Raw genomic sequence first — 25,520 nt, forward strand, 5'->3', positions numbered from 1 at the left:
CAGGACTGTGGAGAAGCATCCGGTTAAATAAAGGCCCCTTCTGTCTAGATGGCTGAGACGGAGGGAGGAGACAGAGGCCCAGGGTCTGGCCAGCCTTCCCTTCTTCCCTCCACTCAAGGAAAGTGACTTTTTTATGATTCTTATTTCCTGAGACGTGAAAGTAAACCAGGGGCCCTGGGGTGCAGGAGAAAGGTTTCTTAGATAGTAAGTCTTTTCCCAAATTATTTATTTATTAATTATTATTTTATTTTATTTTATTTTTTACAGACAGAGTAGCGCTCTGTCACCCAGGCTGGAGTGCAGTGGCACAATCATAGCTTACCACAGCCTCCAACTTCTGGGCTCAGGTGATCCTCTCGCCTCAGCCTCCGAGTAACTGGGACCACTGGTGCATGCCACCACATTCTGCCCATGAAAAAAACAATTTTTTTTTTTTTTTTTTTGGTAGAGACAGGGTAAGTCTCACTATGTTGCCCAAGCTGGTCTTGAACTCGTGGCCTCCAGTTTTTTCTTCTGTCTCAGCTTCCCAGAGCGCTGGAATGATGGATGTGAGCCACTGCGCCTGACCTAGAAATTCTTAATTAAGTGCCACTACTTTGGAAGGGAGATGAAATCAAGTGATCAGGCTCTGGCAGGATCTGAAATAGGCTGCTAGGGTTCCCAGGCTCCACGCTGATGATGTATCCCTCCCTCCTGGAGGAGGTGGGGGCGTGTGGCCCCACGGGCTCACTCGGCTTAATGGCAAGGCCCCTTCTGAATGCCCAGCTCCCATGTAACATCCTGTGCTGGTCCCAGGTGCCTCCACCCGCTCACCTGGCCTGGGCTCAGTGCTCCACTCACTGCTCTCCACCTAATGGTTGGCCACCTCACGTGGACCAATGGATTCTTGGCTTGTCCAACTGTCTCCTGTGAGCTGATTCCTGTGGACCATAAATGGCGCGACTTGCACCGAGGTGGGATAGGAAGAGAAGGGACAGATGTGGTCAGCCAACCTGCAATGATGCAGCTGTGGTCACCACAGAGATCCCTTATGGGCAGGTAAGATATTCCAGGCACCAGATGTGGTGGCTCAAGCCTGTAGTCCCAGCTATCTGGGAGGCTGAGGAAGGAGGACTGCTTGACCCCAGGAGAACGAGGTTGCAGTGAGCCATGATTGCACCACTGCACTCCAGGCTGGGTGACAGGGTAAGACCCCATCTCTTTTTTTTTTTTTTTTTTTTGAGACGGAGTCTCACGCTGTTGCCCAGGCTGGAGTGCAGTGGCGCGATCTCGGCTCACTGCAAGCTCCGCCTCCCGGGTTCCCGCCATTCTCCTGCCTCAGCCTCCTGAGTAGCTGGGACTACAGGCGCCCGCCACCGCGCCCGGCTAATTTTTTGTATTTTTTAGTAGAGACGGGGTTTCACTGTGGTCTCGATCTCCTGACCTTGTGATCCGCCCGCCTCGGCCTCCCAAAGTGCTGGGATTACAGGCTTGAGCCACCGCGCCTGGCCGACCCCATCTCTTAAAAAAAAAAAAAAAAAAAAAAAAAAGATATTCCAGTTGCTTCACACCCATAACCCTCCCAGTGGATGTGAGAGCTATCATCTGTGGTGGACCGTATCTCCCAACAGGTGGTTGCAGCAGTGACACCTATTCCATATACTCTTCCACTTTCCACCTTTCCAATTTCCCACCTTTCTACTGCCCCATCAAAGTCTAGAGTTTACAGCCTGGACAACGCAGTGAAACCCTGTCTCTACCAAAAATACAAAAATTAGACAGGTGTGAGAGGCGGAGGTTGCAATGAGCTGAGATCGCAGCACTGCAGTCCAGCCTGGATGACAGAGCGAGACCCCGTCTCAAAAACAAAAACAAAATGTCTGGAGTCTAATTCTCCTTTTGAACCTGGGTGAGTTTGTGACGCACAGGCCACCAAGTGGGCAATTTAGCTGCTCTCAGGCTGTCATGTTGGGAGGAAGCCAGTAAAAAAGTAAGTCGACCACCATCCAACCCATACCCCCATGGGTCACGCTTAATACAGAGGCTGAAGCCGAGGCTCTATCTGCAGCAGGTTCTAGAAGGTCACTCCATCCCTGCATGAAAGCAGATCCCTTAGCCTCCTAGACTGACAAACAACAGCAGCAGCTGAGATGTCCCAGGGGGTTAATGAGTTCTAAGCACTTAGCATATCAACTGGTCTAACCTTCACCAACACCCTTGAGGAAGGTGCCATTCCTATCCCCATTTTACGGATAAGAAGGACTGAGGCGGAGAAACTAAATAACTTGCCCAGATTGCCCAGTCAGCAGGAGGCAGGCTCCTGGCGGCTAACTCCATAGCCAACACTCACCCCCGAACAGGCAGCGCCTGGCAAATGTCTACTGAACGGTGATCCGCTGGGGCATCTGAACAGAGATAGGCAATGAGTAAGAGTGCGGCAGGAGAGAGAAGCAGGCATTGGAATTCCCGAGGGTGGGGAGCATTTCTGAACGCACGGAGAGGCACTAAACATCCTCTGCTGGTTGACTCTAGCTGGGACACTCATGACGGCTGACTGTGCTGGGCCCTGGGGAGAGGGAGTGGGGAGGTGGCTCCAGACTGGACGTGGAGGCACGCCCTAGGCTGGAGCTCCGCAGGAGGACACTAACCCCCCTGGGATGCTGAGGACTCACACTTCATCCTGGGGAGGTGCGCTCAGCCTGCAGGTGTAACAGTCAACGTCTCTAGTTAATGGTGAGGTGAGGAACTTGGCACTGAACAGTGTTGAGTCACGCGGTGAGATCGTCTTTCCCTTTTCAATGATCGGTCAGTCCCTCTGAACAAAGTGAGATTTCATCTCGGGCTAGTGATGACTAATGTCTTCTTAAACAAAGTGAGTAGCCCTCAGGTTCAGAGCCTGGAAGGCAGTGGAGTGTATGATGAGTTTCAGAATGTCACTTTTTTATTGCATTCCTTTTCATAGTCACCTCCTGATTATTCCAAGTGATACTGTGTTTCAGTAGCTTTGTGTGTTTGAAGTCTCCAAATCACAGTGGCTTCAATGAGAGAAGTTTATTTTTCTCATACAAAGGCAACCATGATGAAAGCTTTCCAGGGCTGCCAGGGAGGCTCTGTAATCATTAAGAACCCGGGATCCTTCTATCCTGCTGCATTGCTTCCTCATGACCCAATATAGCTGCCTGTGCTCCAGCTATCACGCTTGCATTCCAGGCAGAAGGAAGGAAGAAAGGGATGCTGAAGGGCACAACTCTCTCCCTCCTTTAAGGCTCTTTTTAGGAAGTTCCACATTCCATTTCTGCACACATGCAGAACTTCATCAAAGGGCCACATCTGGCTGCAGGGGAGGTTGGGAAATGCAGCCTTGACTGCTCAGCTAAAAATTGGGGATCTCGTGTAAAGTGAGAAGGGATGAAAAGATACTGGGTGACACCAGCAATCTTTGCCATAGACTGTTTTCTTTCTGTAACAGAGACACAAAAAATTTAACATTTTTAAATTTTAAGTTTTTAAGAGAGTCGCTTTCAAGAAAAAGCTAAGTAGATAAAACGACAAGGGGAGGCCAGGCGTGGTGGCACACTCCTGTCATCCCAGCACTTTGGGAGGCCAAGAGGGGGGTGGATCACCTGAGGTCAGGAGTTCGAGAGCAGCCTGACCAACATGGCAAAACCCCATCTTTACTAAAAATACAAAAATTAGCTGGGTGTGGTGGTGGGTGCCTGTAATCCCAACTACTCGGGAGGCTGAGTCAGGAGAATCGCTTGAACCTGGGAGGCAGAGGTTGCAGTGAGCCATGGTCACACCATTGCACTCCAGCCTGAGTGACAGGGTGAGACTCCGTCTCAAAACAAAAAACAGGCCGGGCGCGGTGGCTCAAGCCTGTAATCCCAGCACTTTGGGAGGCCGAGACCGGCGGATCACGAGGTCAGGAGATCGAGACCATCCTGGCTAACTCAGTGAAACCCCGTCTCTACTAAAAAATACAAAAAACTAGCCGGGCGAGGCGGTGGGCGCCTGTAGTCCCAGCTACTCGGGAGGCTGAGGCAGGAGAATGGCGTGAACCCGGGAGGCGGAGCTTGCAGTGAGCTGAGATCCGGCCACTGCACTCCAGCCTGGGCGACAGACCGAGACTCCGTCTCAAAAAAAAAAAAAAAAAAAAAAAAAAAAACAAACAAAAGACAGAGGGTACATGGCTATGGCAAAAACTACCAAGCTGACCCTGGAGTCACTGAGCTTTGGGAAAGGAGCTACGAACTGCGAAAAAGGAAAAGAGGTGTCTCGCCCAAGGACCGGGGGTGGGGGGTCAAGTTTTCTATTTAGAAGGAAATCTCTGCCCGCAGTTAGAAAGGGATGTGGGTCGCCAGGCACTGCGGCTCACGTCTGTAATCCCAGCACTTTGGGAGGCCAAGGCAGGTGGAGCTCAAGTGTGAGCTCAGGAGTTGGAGACCAACCTTGGCAACATGGCGAAACCCCATCTCTACCAAAAATACAAATATTAGTTGGGCCTGTCGTCCCAGCTACTCGGGAGGCTGAGATGGGAGGATGACTGGAGCCTGCAAAGTCCGGGCTGCCGTGAGCTGTGATTGCACCGGTGTACTCCAGCCTGGGCAACAGAGTGAGCCCCTATCTCCAAAAAAAAAAAAAAAAAAAAAAAAAAAAAAGAGAGAGAGAGAGAGAAAGATCCAGATCAGGAAGAGACCAGAGATGGGAAGGCCAGGAGGAAGCAGGAGCTTGTTCCAGAAGTGAGCCGGCCAGAGCCAGGGCAGGGGAGCAGGAGGCTGAGTGAGGTCAGAAAGGGCCACTTTCCTCCAAGAAGAAAGCAGCGACTGGGCCCTCCCAGCAAAGCTCATCAGGGTCTTGGAAGTGGGAGCCAAGGCCACAGGTAGGGGTTGCAGGTCTGCCCAGGGGTTAAGAAGCGTGCGGAATCTTTGAAGCAGGTGGGGCTGTGAGACGGCAGGAATATTAAAGGCCAGGGCCTCCTGCCACGCACACAGGGGTGAGGCTGCATGAGCGAGTGCAGATAACGTGCTAATCAGGGTGGTCATCTGCGTGGGACCCAGGATGTGCCTGGCACAGACAAGATCTCCCCTGCCTTTTTATCCCCTCACAGCACAATAAGCCCACTCCCATCTCCTACAGGGAAAGGGTTCCCCGAGCTCTCCAGGCCTGTCCACAGCACAGCAGATTCCAGCCGAGTCCGGCGGACCCTGCTCCATCTGCCCTGATGCCACAGACAGTGCTTGGCGCACAGAGGGAGGCGCACGTGACTGCGGGTGGACGAAGGAATGAATGGAAGGGTCGGCTCCCGCTTCTGCACCTGAGCATCGTCCAGCGAAATCTCACAGGACAATGGCAGCCTCAGCTTCCCTCCCACAGGCAAGCTCGTGGTGGGAAGAGTTTGATTTTCCCAAAATAAAAGGGTGTGGGGCCGGAAGTGTGGCTCAGTGGCCCCTCCCTGGCTCCTCTGGGCGGGCAGCCAGCAGACACGTTTATTTTCAATGCTGGCCGGCGCTTTCAGTGGAGTATTTTTGGAGTGTCAACAAGCCTTGTTTTAGTTTTCGCGGCTGTTCCCGTGCTGCTGTGAAATCACCTGGTCCTTCATGCTCCCGGTGACCGCCTGCTGTAAGATGGGGACAGTGGCTGGTCTTCCCTGGGAGTCCCCAGAAAGGGACGGAAAACCGCCAAGGACTGTGGGCTGCGATGGGCTTCGCCCCTGCCCCAGGCTGGGCCCCTTTCTGGGCCTGCCGTGCCTGTCTGGGAGCTAGAAGCTTGTGCAGGGCAGGGCAGCCTGCAGAACATCGGGTGATCTGGGTCGCAACCCTCACTCCTCCACTTCTTCCGGGGCAACCCCCATGCTAATCACCAAACCTGTCAAATGGAACAAGCAGAACCTGCCTTAACGACAGCTCAAGGTTCCCCTGAAACCAAAACGAGTTGCTAGCCCTCAAAGAACTTTGGGGAAAAAACAAAGCTACTAGGCAGCCTTAATTAACACTCGCCGTTCTTCCTAAGTGATAATATATGATTACGCACTCCCCATAACAGCCAGAAAGTTGACGACAACCTTCAGGAATCTAGTTGTTTTCTTTTCTGATTTTCCAGTGAACAACCACGTGCTCTGGATCTCCAATAAAGTGAGACACTATTTCATCATGTCATTGTCCTGTGTAAAGGGTTTTGCTGGCTCCTTTATTTTTACTTTTTTAAGAAACTGGGTTTCTCATTCAGTTCCTGACTTTGTACCTTCAAGTTAGAGAGTGCTCAAAGCCTGGAACTCAGTATTGCCCAAACCTCCTTGGAGGATTTGTAAAGGCAGAAATAGCACTCTATTAACTCTTTTTCCTATCAAAAGCAGCTCTGGATTGGACTTAGGACCTGTGTTGGCAGATCAAAGGAGAAAGCAAGGTCAAATTTGAGGTTCTCTGTGGCTTTGGTATACTGTAATGGAATAAATGTCCTGAAGAAGCGGAAAAAAAAAAAAAAAAAGAAACTGAGTTTCTCTCTGTCACCAGGCTGGAGTGCCGTGACGCAATCACAGCTTGACCTCCTGGGTCAAGTGATCCTCCCGCCTCAGCCTCCTGAGTAGCTGCAACTACAGATGTGCACCACCAAGCCAGCTAATTTTAAAATTTTTCGTAGAGACAGGGCGTCACCATGTTGCCCAGGCTGGTCTCAAATTCCTGGGATCCAGCAGTCCTCTCCTATCGGCCTCTCAAAGTGTTGGGATTACAGGCTTGAGCCACCACGCCCAGCCTGCCGGCTCCTTGGTGTTTAAAAGATAAAATCCCGGCCCTTCCTCTACCTCCAGGCTCTAAGCCCTCTCCTGAGTCTTCCTGGAACCGGCTTGCTAAGAGCTTGCTGCCTCTGGGAGGCGCCTCTGATTCCGTGACCCTGGCCTTAGCACTTGCTATTCCCTGTGTCTGAGCTGCTTGCTGCCTGATGAATTCCTCCTCGTCCTAGGAAAGCAACTCAAAGGTCCCCCTCTCTGGAAAGGCGGTTTGGTGTGCTGGAAACCCTATGGGCCTTGGGTTGGAGTCCTAGCTGCACCTTGTGACTTGATAAATCACTGCAGCTCTCAGGACTCAGTTTGTTTTCATGTGGAATTATTTCCCTGTTTGTCTCTCCCATTAGGAACTCCTTAAGGTCTGGAACTGCATTGTATTCATCCTTGGGTCCTCTCCTTCCTCCCAGTCCCTAAAAGCATGGGGATATTGCATTAGTATCTCAGGATAAATAAGAACTCAAATCACCAAGTAGCACCTGTAAACCAAAAAGCATCTGGACAGGTCTCCATTGGTTTAGAAAGTTTATTTTGCCAAGGTTAAGGACGTGCCTGTGACAGCCTCAGGGGGTCCTGACAACATCAGCCCAAGGTGGTCAAGGTATAGTTTGCTTTTATACATTTTAGGGAGACATAAGGCATGCTGGTTCCAGATCTGTGTTGCCGTTGATGCTAGAGAGGAGTAATGAGGCATGTCCTGCCCTTCCACCTTCTGCAGTCTCCAGTGTACCTCTGTGTGTCCACATGTACCCAATGCTTAACGCCTGCTTATAAGTAAGAATAGGTGGCTTTGGCTTGCCGGTTCTGTATCATTTCACTTAGGGTAATGGCCTCCAGCTCTGTCCATGGTGCAGCAAAGGCAGGATTTCCTTCTTTTTATGGCTGGGTCATATTCCGTGGTGTACGGAGGGGCGGGGCAGGTTTTGTTTTATTTTTTGAGACAGAGTCTCACTCTGTCGCCCAGGCTGGAGTTCATTGGCGCAATCTTGGCCATTCTTCTGCCTCAGCCTCCCGAGAGACTGGGACTACAGGTGCCCACCACCACACCTGGCTACTTTTTGTATTTTTATTAGAGACGAGGTTTCGCCATGTTGGCCAGGCTGGTCTTGAACTCCTGACCCCAAGTGTTCCGCCTGCCTCCGCCTCTCAAAGTGCTTACATTCTAGGCCTGAGTCACTGCGCCTGGCCACTAGGCAGGTTTTAAATCTGGGGCTCAGCTCTTCTGGGCATTCAGTTCACCAGCAGACCATCCACTTCCCTGGGGAAACACACTGTGTGCTCTCGGGGGTCCAAGTCTGGGGGTTAAAGGGTGAGGATGGTCATCTCGGAGCCTGGGCACCACCTGGAGTCTCTGCAGGAGGCGCCCCCTGTGGCCCTGGTCTGTAAAACCTGCTTTTCACCAGCGGTCTGAGATCAAAGAGGAGTTACAATGTATGTCCTGAACAATTTGGTTGGGAAGATGAGATAGAGCAATTAGTAGTGCTTAACAGCTGAAGGCGAAATCGTCCTTTTGCTTGGAGCAGTGGTGGAGTCATTCCTGAGGTCCACCCGGGACTGAGTCGGACTTCCTAGTGGAGGGCCCTGGGTGTCTGCAGTCTGGACGTGTTTCCAAAAGATCCTTCCACGCGTGTTTTGAAACTGAAGCTGCATGTGTGTGTGGAGCGGGTGCAGGGCTTGATTCCTGAGCTGTCGCTGCCCAGCCCTCAACACCTCATCCCCCTGTCCTTGCCCTGAAAGGCCCTCATGGGGTCTGCCCAGCTCTCCCTGGCCAGACATTCCCACACTCAGGGAATTCTCCTCCAGGCCCTAGGACACACCTCCTTGCCCCCAGACACCTCCTGGGGAACCTCATATTCGGGGTTGATCAAAACCAGGCCATCGTCTTTGTGGTTCTGTCCTCATCCTGAACATGGTCTCTGCGTCCCCTCCTCTCAGCCTCCTTCATGCCAACCCCACCCTCTCATGCCCATATCCATGCCAAGCCCCCAACACCCCTTAAATGCATGCCCTCACTACAAACTGCCCCACGCCCCTCCTTCTGCCACCATCCCCCCACCCCTTGGCCATTCCAGAGGCCTCCTAACCTGGCTTCCCACATCCTCCCTTGCTCCCTGCAGCCTACCCTGTGGCTGAGGCTTGAAAAATGCAAATCTCACCTCCCTGCCTGGACTTCTTTAGGGCCCTGCCCTGGCTCTTGGGACAAAACCAAGCTCATGCAGGCTCTAGCTGCAAAACAGAACCAGAAGACAAAACAGAACAGGGCTGGAAGCTGTTTAAGCAAAAAAGCAAGTGGTCAAAGGACAGTAGGCAGCTGGCAGTCCTCGGAAGGACAAGTGAGCTGCCTCAGCCACGGGGGCCAGCCACCAAATGCCAACACAGCACCTCTGTATGTTCAGAAACCTGACAGCTCTGCTGCCAGCCTGGGAAATGAGCTTGCTTGTGTCACCAACCCTGTCTGGGTCCTGGGGCCTCCGGCCAGCTCGAGCTGCAAAGGAGGCTGGCACACAAGGTTGGCCTGGAGCCTGGCGCATTTCTTAGACACGGGCAGGGCATTCCAACGGATGGGTAGGCCCCTCCTTCCTCGAATCTTAGAATGACAGAGGGACCTTTGCCCTCCAACCTCCGCTGCTGTGACGCCCCACCCAAGCCTCGCCCCAGCCCTCGGCCACCTTGGCCCTTCAGTTCCTTCTAGGAGTCCTGTTCCCTCTCCTGGTTCCAGGCTGTGTACAGGCTGTCCCCCATACAGCCTGGCCCCTGCCAAGAAGGCACTTTATCCCAGCCCTTTCCAACTGGCTGACTGCCACCACCATCTTTCCTCAGAGAAGCTGTCCTTGTTCGCCCACCCGTGGCCAGGCCCCATATAGCCCCAGTGTAATCACTTCTGTTTGTGTGGTTAGTGGACTTAAGTCTGTCTCTCCTGCTAGAATGGGAACTCCACGAAGGCAGGGGCGTCCCTCTGGTCCTGGCTACGTTGATCACTTAGTAGGTGCTCAACAAATACTTGTCAAAAAGTGAACGAACGAATGATTTGCGGAAGCTCTGTAACCGACATTTCATTTCTTTCACTATAAAATGGGAACACAGGTGGTTATCTGCCTCTCAAATTTGTTTACAACAATTTTTTTTTTGAGACAGAGTTTTGCTCTTGTTGCCCAGGATGGAGTGCAATGGTACAATCTCTGCTCACTGCAAATCTCTGCCACCATGCCTACTTAATTTTTGTATTTTTAGTAGACAGGGTTTCACCATGTTGGCCAGGGTGGTCTTGAACTCCTGACCTCAGGTGGTCCACCCGCCTTGGCCTCCCAAAGTGCTGGAATTGCAGGCGTGAACCACCACGTCCGGCCCATTTTTAGTTTTTTAAGCAATCAAATTGGTCAGGGTTTTATTTCACGGCCCTCTCCTTCCTGATCATAATTATAAGGAAATTCTCCCAGGTTTGTAGCTTTTCTTTTTTCCATTCATATCTTGTATCCATTTGGGATTTATTTTGGTAGAAGGAGTGAGGTAGGAATGCCACAATTTTCCCCACTGTGCCAAGCCCATTAGTGATTTGTTCTTATACGTTTGAAACACCATTTTACCATATTCTAAATTTCCATATGTAGCACTATGATGCCTTTCTGCCTCTCAGGTTCAAGCGATTTTCCTGCCTCAGCCCTCCCCAGTATCTGGGATTAGAAGCACATGCCATCAAGCCCACCTAATTTTTGTATTTTTAGTGGAGAAGGGGTTTTGCCATGTTGGCCAGGCTGCTCTCGAACTCCTGACCTCAGGTGATCCACCCGCCTCGGCCTCCGAAAGTGCTGGGATTACAGGTGTGAGCCACCGGGCCTGGTGTACCATATTTTCTTTATCCAATCCACCGCTGATGTGTACCTAGGTTGATTCCATGTCTTTGCTATTGTGAATAATGCTGCAAGGAACATACAAGTGCTTGTGTCTTTTTTGTAGAATAATTTATTTTCTTTTGGGTATATACCCAGTAATCCAATTGCTGGGTCAAATGGTAGTTCTGTTTTAAGTCCTTTGACAGATCTGCAAACTGCTTTCCAGAGTGGCTGAACTAATGTACATATTCACATTCCCATTAATAGTGTATAAGTAAACGTTCCCTTTTCTCCACAGCCTTGCCACCATCTGTTGTTTTTTGACTTTTTAATAATAGCCATTCTGGCTAGTATGAGATGGTATCTCATTGTAGGTTATTTTATTTTTAGAAAGGGTCTTGCTGTCACCCAGGCTGGAGTGGAGTGGTGTGATCTTGGCTCACTGCAACTTCTGCCTCCTGGACTCCAGTGACCCTTTTGCCTCAGCCTCCTGAGTAACTAGGACTACAGAAGTGACATTGTGGTTTTGATTTGCATTTCTCTGATGATTAGTGATGACAAGCATTTTTCATGTGTTTGTGGGCTGCTTATATGTCTTTTTTTTTTTTTTGGTGACAGAGTCTCGCTCTGTCGCCCAGGCTGGAGTGCAGTGGCCGGATCTCAGCTCACTGCAAGCTCCGCCTCCCGGGTTCACGCCATACTCCTGCCTCAGCCTCCCGAGTCGCTGGGACTACAGGCGCCCGCCACCTCGCCCGGCTAGTTTTTTTTTTGGTATTTTTTAGTAGAGACGGGATTTCACCATGTTAGCCAGGATGGTCTCGATCTCCTGACCTCGTGATCCGCCCATCTTGGCCTCCCAAAGTGCTGGGATTACAGGTGTGAGCCACTGCGCCCGGCCAATGTCTTCTTCTGAGAAGTGTTTGTTCATGTATTTTGCCCATTTTTCAATGGAATTTTTTTTTCTTGTTAAGTTCCTGATAGATTCTGGATATTAGACCTTTGTTGGATGCCTAGTTTGCAAATATGTTCTCCCATTCTGTAGGCTGTCTGTTCATTCTGTTGATAGTTTCTTTGCTGTGCAGAAGCTCTTTCATTTAATTAGGTCCCACTTATCATTTTTGTGTTGGTTGCAATTGCTTTTGAGGACTTAGCCATAAATTATTTGCCCTGGCTGGTGTTGAGGAGGGTATTTCTTAGAGTTTCTCTAGGATTTTTGTAGTTGAGGGCTTACAGTTAAATCTTTAGTCTGTTCTAATTTTTGTATGTGGTGAAAGGCAAGGGTCCAGTTTCATTCTTCTGCATATGCCTAGCCAGTTATCCAAGCACCATTTATTGAATAGGAGCTTCTTTCCTCTCCTTGCTTGTTTTTGTTGATTTTGTTGAAGATTGGATGGTTATAAATGTATGGCTTTATTTCTGGTTCACTATCCTCTTTGAACCTGTGGGTGTAGCTACATGGGAGATGGGTCTCTTGAAGATAGCAAACAGCTGGGTCTTCTCTTTTTATCCAGTTTGCCATTCTATGCCTTTTTTTTTTTTTTTTTTTTCTTAGAGTCTTGCTTTGTCATCCAGGCTGGAGTGCAGTGGTGCCCTCTTGGCTCACTGCAAGCTCTGCCTCCCGGGTTCATGCCATTCTCCTGCCTCAGCCTCCCAAGTAGCTGGGACTACAGATGCCCGCCACCATGCCCAGCTAATTTTTTGTATTTTTAGTAGAGACGGGGTTTCACCATGTTAGCCAGGATGGTCTCGATCTCCTGACCTCGTGATCCGCCCGCCTTGGCCTCCCAACAGGATTATAGGTGTGAGGCACCACGTCTGCCCCACTCTATGCCTTTTAAGTGGGGGTATGTAGCCTGTTTAAGGGAGAAGACCACCCCTCATATTGTCTTATGCCCAATTTCTGCCTCCAAAGAAAGAAAAAGTAAAAACTAAAAGGCAGAAATGAAATCCACAAGCAGACAGCCCGGCGCCACACCCTGCTGGTAGTTAAAGATCGACCCCGACCTAATCGGTTCTGTTATCTATAGATTACAGACATTGTATAGAAAAGCACTGTGAAGGCCGGGCGCGGTGGCTCAAGCCTGTAATCCCAGCACTTTGGGAGGCCGAGACGGGCGGATCACGAGGTCAGGAGATCGAAACCATCCTGGCTAACACGGTGAAACCCTGTTTCTATTAAGAAATACAAAAAAACTAGCTGGGCGAGGTGGCGGGCGCCTGTAGTCCCAGCTACTCGGGAGGCTGAGGCCGGAGAATGGCGTGAACCCGGGAGGCGGAGCTTGCAGTGAGCTGAGATCCGGCCACTGCACTCCAGCCTGGGCGACACAGCGAGACTCCGTCTCAAAAAAAAAAAAAAAAAAAAAAAAGAAAAAAAGAAAAGCACTGTGAAAATCCCTATCCTGTTTTATTCTGATCTAATTACCAGATCAGAACGTAGCCCCCAGTCAGGTACCCCCTGCTTGCTCAATCAATCACGACCCTCTCACACACACCCCCTTAGAGTTGTGAGCCCTTAAAAGGGACAGGAATTGCTCACACGGGGAGTTGGGCTCTTGAGACAGCAGTCTTGTCGATGCCCCCGGCCGAATAAACCCCTTCCTTCTTTAACTTGGTGTCTGAGGAGTTTTGTCTGCGGTTCGTCCTGCTACATTTCTTGGTTCCCTGACTAGGAAGTAAGGTGATTGGCGGATGGTTGAGGCAGCTCCTTAGGCAGCTTAAGCCTGCCCTGTGGAACATCCCTGCAGGAGACTCCCACCAGCCAGAGCGATGCGGATCCTGAGAGAGCTCCTGGGCAGGCATTTGCCGCGGTAGGACACCTCGCAAGAGCAGTGTGTGGCAGGCCCCCGTGGAGGATCAACGCAGTGGCTGAACACCAGGAAGGAACAGGCACTTGGAGTCTGGACATCTAAAAGTTGGTAAGACCAGTCTTGGAAACTTACCCACTCCATTTGAGTGGAAGCGTGGCCTGATCACCCACAGTGTGCCTTTATCGGCACTTTGGTTTTGGCTTTGACTTGGTTTGAATTGCTTGACAGGACTGGTCTTAAGAACTTGCCCGCTCCATTTGAGTGGAAGTGTGGCCTGATCACCCACGGTGTGCTTGTACCAGCACTTTGGTCTTTGTTTTTGACTTGACTTGGATTGCTTGATACTTTGGTTTTGGTTTTGGCCCGGCTTGGATTTCTGGATACTCTGATTTTGGTTTGGTGAAAACTGCATAAGTGTGTGTGTGCCCTTTTTATCCATTCTTTGTTTTGTGGCGTGCATGTGGTGTGAGCATCGTGTTTTGTCTTGAAGAAGCATAGGTCAGGCACAAATAAGCCCGCCCTACTAGGAACTACGTTGAAAATTTTCAAAAAAGAATTTAAGGGAGACTATGGAGTACTATGACACCAGGAAAACTTAAAACTTTGTGTAAGATAGACTGGCCAGCATTAGAGGTAGGCTGGCCATTAGAAAGAAGCCTGGACAGGTCCCTTGTTTCAAAGGTATGGCACAAGGTAACATGTAAGCCAGGGAACCCAGACCAATTCCTGTACATAGACACTTGGTTACAACCGGTTTTAGACCCCCCGCCCCCAACACACAGTGGTTGAGAGAACAGCAGCATAAGAGGCTGGCAGAGGCAAGGAAAGACCAGCAGAGAGAGAGAAGGGAAAGAGACAGAGAGGAAAAGAGGCAGAGAGAGAGAGAGAGGAAGAGACAGAGGCAAAAGGAAAGTCAGAGAAAGACAAAGTTAAAGAGAGAAAGAAAGAGATATATAAGTAGTTATGAAAAAAAAAAGTATACCCCATTTCTTTAAAAGCCAAGGTAAATTTAAAACTTATAATTGATAACTGAAGGTATTCTCCATAACCCGATAACACTCCAATACCACTTTGTTGTCAGTGTAAACGAGGGTGTATCCCAAAAGCACTGAGGCCTTCCTATAAAAAATCCTTAACCCAGTAACCCGCGGATGGCCCAAATGCATTCAATCTGTAGCGGCAATTGCTTTGCTAACAACAACAACAACAAAGTAAAAAAAAATAAGTTTTAGAGGAAACCTCATTGTAAGCACACCTCACCAGTTCAGAAGTATCCTAAGGAAAAAAAAAAGGAAAAAAAAAGGAAAAAAAAAAGAGGGGGCGGAATTTATATAAAAAGAGTATTGCATGGTAAATTCTTGTCCTGAAATAAATTAACCGGTTGTCTAAAGAAATAAATATTTGTAATAACTCAGAAACTTGAGGCATGTCGAAGAATTGTCTGCAAAAATCGTGAAAAAGAAAAATGAAAAAAGAATTTATGCCAAAAATGTTGTATAATTTAAAAGTAACTAGGCCTCCTGAATGTAAAACTATAGAAAAAAAAAAAACTTTATGTGCAAGGTGTATAAGAAAAGTAAAATATACCTTTGGTAAAGGATTATAAGGAGGCATAAGAATGTACATTTTTACCTACATTAGAAAGTTAAAATATATATATTGTTTTGAAGGTTTAAGCAAGTTATTATTATTATTATTTTTTTTTTTTTTGAGACGGAGTCTCGCTCTGCTGCCCAGGCTGGAGTGCAATGGCCGGATCTCAGCTCACTGCAAGCTCCGCCTCCCGGGTTCACGCCATTCTCCTGCCTCAGCCTCCCGAGTAGCTGGGACTACAGGCGCCCGCCACCTCGCCCGGCTAGTTTTTTGTATTTTTAAGTAGAGACGGGGTTTCACCGTGTTAGCCAGGATGGTCTCGATCTCCTGACCTCGTGATCCGCCCGTCTCGGCCTCCCAAAGTGCTGGGATTACAGGCTTGAGCCACCGCGCCCGGCCTATTATTATTTTTTTTGAGACGGAGTCTCGCTCTGTCACCCAGGCTGGGGTGCAGTGGCCGGATCTCAGCTCACTGCAAGCTCCGCCTCCTGGGTTCATGCCATTCTCCTGCCTCAGCCTCCCGAGTAGCTGGGACTACAGGCGCCCGCCACCTCGCCCGGCTAGTTTTTTGTATTTTTTAGTAGAGACGGGGTTTCACCGTATTAGCCAGGATGGTCTGGATCTCCTGACCTCGTGATCCGCCCGTCTCGGCCTCCCAAAGTGCTGGGATTACAGGCTTGAGCCACCACGCCCGGCCTTAAGCAAGTTTTAAAACGTTAATTGTAAAGAAAATTCTGTGTGTAAACATATTAGCTAAAGTTAAAGAAGTATCATCCAGTTTTTCTGTGAACTGGACATTGAAGTAAAAGCATAACAGGTTTTTCTTAAAGCACCAACCTGTTCTTCGCAAAATTACAGAAGGAGCTCACTGGGCCTGGTCAGACCGAAGGGCACCGGGGCAGGGGTATGTGGATCAAGGGCGGGGAGCAGAGGCTCAGGGCACAGGGGCATATGATGCATGGGTGACAGACCAAGGGGCATACCTGGCTCCCCTGAGAAGACGCCCGCTTGTCCTGCTCGTGCCCACTGCAGGGCAAGTGCTTTCCCAGCCCGGCTGACTTCCCAGCCCAACCAAAAGTGAAAGCTGAACGGGAATCCAGGAATCTGAAACCCTGGGGCGGAGGCATCTTTTGTTTTCCTGCTTGCAAGGAACTCAGAGAGCCCCTGAGAGACACTAGTGGGCCTTTGATCGCTGCTGTTTACTTATTAATTCACTCAGCAAACACAGAATAAGCTTTCACTCAGAAGCCGCTGGAAAGTGCTGGAAGCGGCCCTCAGGGAGCCATGCTGGGCGGAACAGGACCCGGACATGGGTGCGGGGTGCAGGGGTCCCACTGTGAGAGTAGGTGCATGGGCAAGACTGCATCAGAACGTCTTCTGAGCTGGGGGGGCTTGGGGTGGAGAGTGAGGAAGGCTGCAGGGAGAGGAGACAGCCGGGGCAAGGGCTGTGGGAGGGGGTGAGGTGAGAGCCTTGCTGTGGAGGGAACGTGGCACCGGGCTGGGCTCTGTACAGTCGTGTACCCCGTCCCATGCATGATGACGCGTGGATTAAGATTTCATCCTGAGGGGCATGGGGACTCTGTAGCTGGGCTTCTCCAGTCAGAAACCGATTTGGCAGGAGTAAAACATTGTCCCAGACTCCTAGTGATGACCAGGTTTTCGTTTCAATAATGAAACATCAATAGGCACAAATGTATAGCCAGATGTGGAATATAATATAAGCCTATGTGTCTAGCCCTTGGAAACTATAAATCGCCAATAAAATTGCAAATTAGGGAGAGAGAAGCCTAAAAAACTTGAATTTAGATTAATCACATATTTAACGTCAGGTATGATTATTATTTTTTCCTTTCTTTTCTTTTGTTTGCTTTTGAGACAGGGTCTTGCTCTGCTGCCCAGGCTTGTACAGCGGCGCAATGATGGCTCACTGTAGCCTCGAACTCCTGGGCTCAAGTGATCCTCCTGCCTCAGCCTCCCAGGTAGCTGGAACTACAGGAATATACCACTATGGCCAGCTAATTTATTTTATTTTATTATTTTTTATTTTATTTTGAGAAGGAGTTTTGTTCTGTTGCCCAGGCTGGAGTGCAGTGGCGTGATCTTGGCTCAGTGCAACCTCCCCCTGCCAGGTTCAAGCAGTTCTTCTGCCCCAACCTCCCGATTAGCTGGGTCTACGGCCATGTACCACCACACCCAGCTAGTTTTGTATTTTTAGTAGAGATGAGATTTCACCATGTTGGCCAGGCTGGTCTTGAACTAGTGACCTCACATGATCTGCATGCCTCGGCCTCCCAAAGTGCTCAGATTACAGGTATGAGCCACCACACCCGGCCTAATTTATTTATTATTATTATTTTTTAGATGTGGAGTCTTGCTTTGCAGCCCAGGCTTTTGAACTCTTGGCTTCAAGAGATCTCCCACCTCTGCCTCCCAAAGTGCTGGGATTATAGGCGTGAACGACTGTGCCGGGCTCAGCATTTTTAATTCATTCCAAACAGAAGTGCATTCTGTTGAATTAAACAGGACGTATGATGCTGTTTTGCTGAAACAAAATTGTAGCTTCACGTTTACAGACTCATCAAGGAGGCGTGGGAGTTTGGAAGGCCTTGTGCTTGCCATGTGCCTGGGGTGACTCAAATGGCCTACGATATTCTTTTTCTATTTGAGCCACACCTTAAAAACTTAAATCATACGTCATTTGGCTTTCCATGAGGACCCCATTCATGCATTGAATTGGCCTCTGTTCCTTGGTGACCATTACTGGGGTTGGCATCCATGATTCTTGCCACGGGGTCTCAACTTAGTAAATGATTCAAGAAACTAAGGGCTTCTTTGATGGAAGTGTCTTTCAACTGCAAATTTCCCTGTAAAAGAGAAGTCTTGCCTTTATCTCAGCAGACACTGGGGGACGGGTCACTCTGGCATGAGCACATGGTACCCCACGTCGTTTGCCTGTCTGATTCCAAATGCAATTCACACAGGATTTGTGTGGCTCGCAAGCAGTCAGCAAGATGACTCAGATTAATTATCACAGAAAAAATTGTAAAATGAAAAAATGTGGCAGAGCTCACGGCTTCTAAGAAGAGTCAGGGGACTGTCATGACTCAGTTTATTTCTGGCTGCTGACGGGACACAGGCTGGATGAGTGGAGGGGGCAGGGGGCAGCGGTAGAGGCGGGAGATGAATTGGGAGGTCACTCACTGTAGTTGTCCAGTGGAAAGCGCTGAGGCCCCACTAGGAGTGGGGGTGGCAGCAGGGAGCAGAAGAGGTGGACAGGAGAAACACTTGTGAGTTACAAGGTGTGGGACCTGGTGCTCAGTTTTGTTTTTACTTTTTTTGAGGGAGGGTCTTGCTCTGTTACCCAGGCTGGATTGCAGTAGTGTGATCACGGCTCACTGCAGCCTCATCCTCCTGGGCTCAAGCAATCCTCCTGCCTCAGTCTCCCGAGTAGCTGGGAGCACAGGTGCACACGACCACATCCAGCTACATTTATTTTTACTTTTTTTTTTTTTTTTTTTAGAGATGAGGTTTCCCTATGTTGGCCAGGCTGGCCTTAAAACTCCTGGGTTCAAGTGATCCTCCCCCCTCAGCCTCCCAAAGGGCAGGGATTACAGATGAAAGCCACTGCACCTGGCCCAGGGCTCAGTTTTAATTGACGGAAGAGAGTGACAGTGGGGAGAGGAAGGAGGGTTTGTGGCTTGGGCAACTGACTAGACGGTGGTGTCAGGCATGGAACGCGGCTCAGACTGCAGGGAGGCTGAATGTGAGGTGTGGCTTGCACGCCTGGCAGTACCCATGTCCTAATCCCTGGGATCTGTGAATATGTTCCCTTACATGGCAAAGAAATTCTGCAGATGTGTTTAAATTAAGGATGCTGAGATGGGAAGAGGATCCTGGGTTATCCAGGTGGCCCAATGCAGTCACAAGAGTTTTTGTAAGAGAGAAGCAGGAGAATCAGTCAGAGAGATGGGAAGATGCTCGTCTGTGGACCTGAAGATGGAGGGAGGGGCCATGAGTTAAAGATTGCAGGCGGCCTCTAGAAGATGCAAAAGGCAAGACATGGATTCTCATCTAGGTCTTCCAGGAGGAGCCTGCTGACACCTGATCTGTAGACTAGGGAGAGCCACTTTGGACCTCTGGCCTCCAGAACCGTAAGAGAAATTTGTGCTGCTTAAGGCGGTAACTATGTGGTAGATTGCTGTAGCAGCCGCTGTGAGGCTGCCCCTAGGCAGCTGGGGTCTGGGGCAAGAGAAAGATCTGGGCTACAGAGATACCTGGCAGGTACCAGGGACCCAGGATGGGTGAGGCTAAGAAACGGCTGTGCTCCCTAGAGGAGGGGTGAGGCTGGGGCTGGGGGAGAGCATGAGGAAGCCTGAGAGGAGTGCAGTGGGGAGCGGAGAGAAGAGCTCCTGGAGCGAATGGTCACGGAAGGTGTCAGATGCCCTAGAGATTCCGACACAACAACAAAGCTGCAGCAGCCTGTGACTTGAGCAAGTACAGTTTGTGAGGGGTGTGGTCTCAGGAGCACCAGGGAGTGAGGCCTGGAGAGGGGCGGCCGTGAGAATCTGGCAGCGAGTGTGAGTGCGGCGTGGAGGGGGCACTGTGTTACAGAAGGCAGAAGGGCAGGAAGCGGGGAGGCTGCTGGAACCTGAAGACCAGAGGGTCGACCCTTTGTTTCAGGAAACGCTTGATCAAATTCCCTTGAAGTCCCCCACAAAGCACAGACATTTGGACTTGTCTTCTCTCTTCTTTCTCAGGGGAAAAAGGAGTCAGAGAGCAAGAGGTGGCTGTTACCTCCAGCTTTCAAGTAAGCCCAAGATCTGTGTGTACCTTTTCCAGAAACACAAATTCTACCTGATAGTAAAAGAAAAAAAACAAAAAACAAAAAAAAACATGGAATTTGTTTTTCAAGTTGCTTTAAGAAATCCATGTGCGAAAACTGCAGCAGCCTCCACTTAGGGTGGGGGGGTGGCGCTGTCCTGCCCCAGAGAGGTTCTGAAGATCCAGAACGCCTTCCCCTTGGAGCAGCCCTTCATGTCAGTGGCAGGCAAACGCTCTGCCTCTGCCTCTCCCGTCTCAGCTGCAGAGACAGGGGGGTGAGAGGCGACATCTCAGGACCAGAGGCAGAAGCTGGGCCCAAGGGCTCTGTGGGCCAGTGAGGCAACAGAATGACCTGGGGCCTGGCCTCTGGGGTTCTGGGCGAAATCTCACTGCTTATTTTTATTTTTTGAAATGGAGTCTTGCTCTGTCACCCAGGCTGGAGTGCAGACGTGCGATCGATCGCATAGTAGAGCCTTTGCTCCTAGCAAGGTGTCTGGCATCTGGAAGTGTCAGGCGACGGTGTGGAGGGGCTCAAAGGCCGGGGTCCACAGCTTAGTGTGGACAGTGTCCTGCGGCCTTGGCTGAGATCCCACCTACAGCACGGCACACTGGACTTACCCACGTCACAGCTGGTGAGCTGGGACAGAGAACAGCCACTTGGCTTTGATTCTGATTCTCTTGGTGGGGCAGGGAAATTCTAAGAGTGGCAAAAGCTACCCTAGCAGATCACCGTTCGCTAAGGGCAGACCCTGCTCATGAGCAGCTAGCGAGCTGTCAGGAAATCCAGCCGCCCCATCCCAGGCTGGAGGCCTTGACAGGGATCCTGAAACCGGCGGTACTGGGACTAACCAGCATATCCGAAATGAAAGAATCACCAACAGGAATGGAAAATTCTTTGTAATATGGAAGTTGTAAAGTCAAGTGTTTTAACGGGATTACCTTAGAAACAAGAGGACTGCTTTTTAAAGACACAAGATCCCGCTGCCTTGACAATTCTGTTATCAGAAAGATAGTGGTTTTGATACAAAATAGTAAGAAACTGTAGAATCGCAGGACCCATAATCCTTACAAGGAAGATTTAGAGTGCTGTGTGTCCGTCACTCATGAGCACCAAACAGATATTATCTCAGTTCGTCCTGGCAACCATCACTGTCCCTACTTAGCAGTCTCAGAGAGGAGACTCAACTCACGCAGGGGCCAAGAGCTGGACCACGGCCAACCAGGTCTCCCCACCCCGACCCCAGCAACGCCTCTCCCCGCCACGCCACCCCGCCTGACCCTAGTGTCCAGGTCTGCCGCGGTGGCCTCCAAGGAAACAGGACAAAACAGCCTCGCTGCCAACTGCGGGGGCAGCAGAACAACACAGTGGTTGAGCACGGGCTCTGGTGCCGGATGGCGGGGGTTCATATCCCAGTTCTCCCACACCTCCCTGCTTTGCTCCGGGTTCCTGGGCCTCTGAGCTGGTCTCCTCCGCTGTGGAGTAACAGTGAGACTGCTCATCTGCACAGATTCCTTCTGTGCTGGACACGGTTCCAACTTTCCAGCTACTCCCGTAGGAGTTCGTTTAGTGGAAACAACAGGATCTTGCTCAGACTGATAGTGAGGAAGAAATGGAAATACCTGTGCAGGGCCCAAGCCCGGCCTGGTGCGGGAGAGGTATCAATAAATGCAGCTTGAGTTCAGAAGCAGCTGGTCTGTGGCTCACTCAGCCTGGCTTCCTGCTGGGTCTTCACAGTGCTGGGCTACCTTCCCGGAGAGAACCGAACTCCAGGCTGCGCCGATGCCTGTGGTCCACCAGGGCAGAGCAGCGGCCCATCAGGATGCTTCGGAGGTGGATGCGTCCGAGTTCCATGACATCGGGGACATGGCCCCACTCCTGTTCTGGAGGTCCCGGGCCTGCTGCACCTCTTGTACCAGGTCGGCCACCAGGTTCATCTGGCAGGCCCTGAGAGCCGCCACCAGGCAGGCCACCGTGGCGTTCTCCTTCTCTGCGTTCTTCCAGGTTCTCAGTGACTCCCGCACGCGCTCTGTCAGGTTGCGGGGGTATCTGTCCTCGATGCTGTCGATCTTGGCGTCTGAGACTTTGAGCTGACGAGCCAGCCTTCTCCAGTCTTTCCCCACATTATCACATATGACGTTAAATGCTGCACACAGGTCTGAGAAGGAAAGAACAGAGCGGTTTACCGGGGGTTTGGAGACAAGCAACCCCACAACCCTCCCCAGGGCTCTTCAGCACTGACGCCGAGTGCTCAGGGGACAGAGGTACCTACACGAGCTCCTCCGTAGAGGCTAGAGTCGCCTGGCAGCAGAGGGGCTGTCACCAAATGCCCAAGAGTGGCCTGATTCCACCTCAGGCAAACCCCCTGCTCTCCAATACTATCCTAGGAGGTGTGGCCCACTGAAGACTCAAGTGCCAAAGGAAGTTGCAGTAGAGCTACCTACTGAGGGCAGGAGACACTGAGGGACGGGCTGGGGAGTTGTCGGAGGGAAGAAAATAGGGTTGATCCCACATCCTGCCCTACAGCAGGTTGAATGATGTCACCTCAAGGGATGTTCATGTGAAACTGCTGCAACCATGAAGGTTAACTTCTTTGGAAAACGGGTCTTTGCAAAGGAAAGCTGAGGGTCTTGAGAGATCATCCTGGATGACCTGGATGCACCAGTGACAGGCATCCTTGTAGGAGACACACAGGGAAGGCTGTGTGAGCCTGGAGTGAAGCGGCCACAAGTCAAAGAATGCCTGGAGCCACCACAAAGCGGAAGAGACGTGGAAGGACCCTCCCCAACAACATTTAGAGGGTGTGCGGGTCTGTGGCACCCTGCTTGTTCAGCTTTCTGGCCTCCAGACTGAGGGGATAGATTTCTATCGCTTTAGGCCACCAGATTTGTGATCATTTGTTATGGCAATCACAGGAAACTAGCAGGCACTCCAACTGTTATTTTGAAAGCTGCCCCGACTGACCACCAGTCTTCAGTCCCTGGCTACCATACTCCTCATCTGCTGACATCACCACTGAGATCAGGGAGCTGGTCACAAGACCATAAAAGGCCATTTCTGGAACATGAAGAGAGGAAAGGAGAGGCAGGACAGGGTGCTGCTTGGACCGCTCCTGGCAATTCTGAGACACCATTAGCAGGTGTACCAGCTCCTGCAGCTCTGACAGCCGTGTGGGCTGGGCACTGTGTTATGACTGTACAGATGAGGAAACTCAGGCACAGGGAAGCTGATGGACATTCCTGAGATTGTGTAGCTAACCCATGGCAGAGCCATGTTCTGAAACCCTGACAGTGCGGTGCCAAAGTCCACCCTTAACCACTATGCTGAACTTCTGGGAAGGAGGGAGGCAGATCACCTACTACCAACCTGCCTACACCCACTGTTCACGTTCTGGTGTACTTCTTCCAGCACACAGTTAACTACGTGACGACATAAACCAAGCACACATACATCTCAAATGTCAGCTATGTTTCGCGGACTGCCTGTAAAATGCAATTTATCAGTGTTTTTCCAGACATTAAATATCCATGAATCCCGTCCTGTTGTGCTTGTTCAGCACTTTTGTTTTTTTAAAATCTGGACTTGACTGTTTTCAGGCAGAGCTGTTCTGTCCATCCCGCCCTGAACAGGCACTAGTCCTTATAGAGTGAAACCCATGGTGTCACACTGATGCCCTGATTCGTGACTGAATGGTGGATTCCAGGCCACAGTTTGAAAGCCTCTGAGAGGCGTCCCCAGTGCACTCCCACGCCTCTCCCGCCTCTGAGAACAAGGGGGTAGGGCTGAGAAACTGCTGTACTCAGGGTTTCTCATTTTTATCCTGGAAGCTGCCGCAAGCCACAGGCGAGGGTGGAGGGGGAGTGACCGAGAGCAGGACAGGAAGCCACTCCACAATGAACTTGACCAGAGTGGCAGTGCAGGGGCTACCACCACCCATCCGGATGCCGGACTGCTCGGTTCAAGCCTAGCTCTGTTAGTTATCGGCTGCGCATTTCCGCAAGCCACTTGACCTGTGAGCCACAGTCCTGTCCTCTGTAAAATGCGAACAGTGATAGGTAACAGTATCTCAGCCACAGGGCTACTGCGAAAATTATATTTGGCTGTTAGAGGGGTAAGCGGCACACTGTAAGCCCCTGGGTAAGAGTTACTGAATGACAGTATTACTCTCAGACAGCCGAGAAGGGCAGTCCCTGGATATATTCCGAGACAGAAGGGAAATGATGCGAGCAGGCTCACCCAACCTCTGCCCCTCCCCCGCACCTTCTCTGACTCCTCCTCACCTTTTCTTCAGTGAGTTTTCTAATTTACCCGGGCAGAATGGGGTGGAAGAAAAAGAACTGCGCGTGTCCAGGCCCTGCAACCTTGAGTAAGTGAACTTTTCTGCGTTTTTGGCTCTCCCATCTGCAAAGCCAGGGTGGTACGGAGAAAACCCACGCAAATCAAACCCGGCAAAGGGGAAGCGCCTGGAGGCCAACGGGAGGAGCCTCGCAGCACCTACATCCGGACGACCAGGCCCTGGCTCCCTCGGCCCGACCCGGAGCCCACCTTCTTCCCCAGGCGCGGCCCCGGCCGCCACCCCCGCCTCGAAGTCGTCGAGGCGCCGCAGCAGGTCGTGGCGCCGCAGGGAGACGAGCAGCTCGCGCAGGAGGTCGGTGTGCCCGGGCTCCAGGTCGTTCTGCTCCAGCAGTACGGAGAAGAGGTCCAGGCCGCTCTGCACGCGCTCCAGCTTGCGCTTGCTCACGCGCCCGAGGCATAGGAACTTGAGCTCGGTCAGCTCGCTGCTCGACAGGCTGGACGACACCGAGTGCAGCAGCACCAGGAACGGGTCCATGGCAGGGCCTGCAGGCGGCCGGGACTGTGGCCTGGCCGGTGGCGCGCCCGCTGTCTTCGGCTGTCTGGCCCTGGCCACGTATCGCCGCTTGCCCAGCAGCCCAAAGTTCCACCCTCGGCCGTGCACTTCTGTGCCGGATCCCCTACCGGAAGTCGACCAAGGCGCCTTTTGGACTGTTATCTCGCGAAAACTCCGGGAACCGCGCATGCGCCCCGAGCGAAGCCGTAGCCGTTTCCGCCCTGGCTGGCGGCGCAGCGGCCGGGAGTGGCGTCTGCGCCTGCGCCCGGCGGATCGTCTCTTTTCCGGGTGGGAGGTGGGGTCTTGGGTGTCCAGAGACTGTGCAGGCGGCTCAGCTCTCTGCGGTGAGGGCGGTCGCGCCTCTGCAGAGTCCACCTGCTTGCAAAGCGCAGTGCGGCCCTACTGTGTGCAGGGCAGGGTCGGGCCGGGGAGGGCGCAGCCCGAACGTCACGTGACCTCACACCTGTTAGTGACAAGCGTTACTTATGCGTTAACGTTTAGGGACAAACGTGGAAAATGCGTTCTTTGGTGCCCCTGGGGACCTCTTGTGTGTGCAGAAAACACTACTCAGAAGTTTATTTGTGTTTAAAAATGTGATTTAAATAATACATGATTTCCAAAGTAACAATCTTTTATTAAATCAACATTATTGAGCGCCTACTGTGTCAGGTAGTAGGGGCTGGGGACAAATTAGCGAAGTTCGAGGGTCCCTGCGTGCCCGGAGTTTACATCATAAGTACAAAAGCGACACGCTCCAGAAGATAAGGTCGTGGTGGGCATGGTGGCTTAGCCTGCAATGCCTGCACTTTGGGAGGCTGAGGCAGGATTGATTGAGCCCAGGAGTTCGAGACCAGCCTGGGTAACA

At 51.2% G+C, this 25,520-nt stretch overlaps 2 protein-coding genes across 3 annotated transcripts in view; both read right to left on the bottom strand.

The window, feature by feature from the left end:
- PPFIA1 (PTPRF interacting protein alpha 1) overlaps nt 1-21,725 on the bottom strand; it is a 171,216-nt gene extending 149,491 nt beyond the window's left edge. The window contains exon 1 of the mRNA XM_077961808.1: nt 21,429-21,725. The gene's annotated coding sequence lies outside the window, so the exon portion shown is untranslated. The remainder of the gene's footprint in view (nt 1-21,428) is intronic.
- FADD (Fas associated via death domain) lies at nt 20,689-25,272 on the bottom strand. 2 transcript variants are annotated; one of them, XM_001100468.5, is made up of 2 exons: nt 24,352-25,272; nt 20,689-21,964 (listed from the first exon to the last, which is right to left on the bottom strand). In XM_001100468.5, the coding sequence occupies exons 1-2, from the start codon at nt 24,842-24,844 to the stop codon at nt 21,624-21,626; spliced, it is 834 nt and encodes a 277-aa protein (XP_001100468.4). In that variant the 5' UTR covers nt 24,845-25,272; the 3' UTR covers nt 20,689-21,623. The 2 variants fall into 2 exon arrangements, with proteins under 2 accessions (XP_001100468.4, XP_077817943.1); XM_077961817.1 differs by having other exon boundaries at nt 24,087-25,272.
- Nucleotides 25,273-25,520: the final 248 nt, after the last annotated feature.

Source organism: Macaca mulatta, chromosome 14 (assembly GCF_049350105.2).
Source record: "Macaca mulatta isolate MMU2019108-1 chromosome 14, T2T-MMU8v2.0, whole genome shotgun sequence".
Classification (NCBI taxonomy): Eukaryota; Metazoa; Chordata; class Mammalia; order Primates; family Cercopithecidae; genus Macaca; species Macaca mulatta.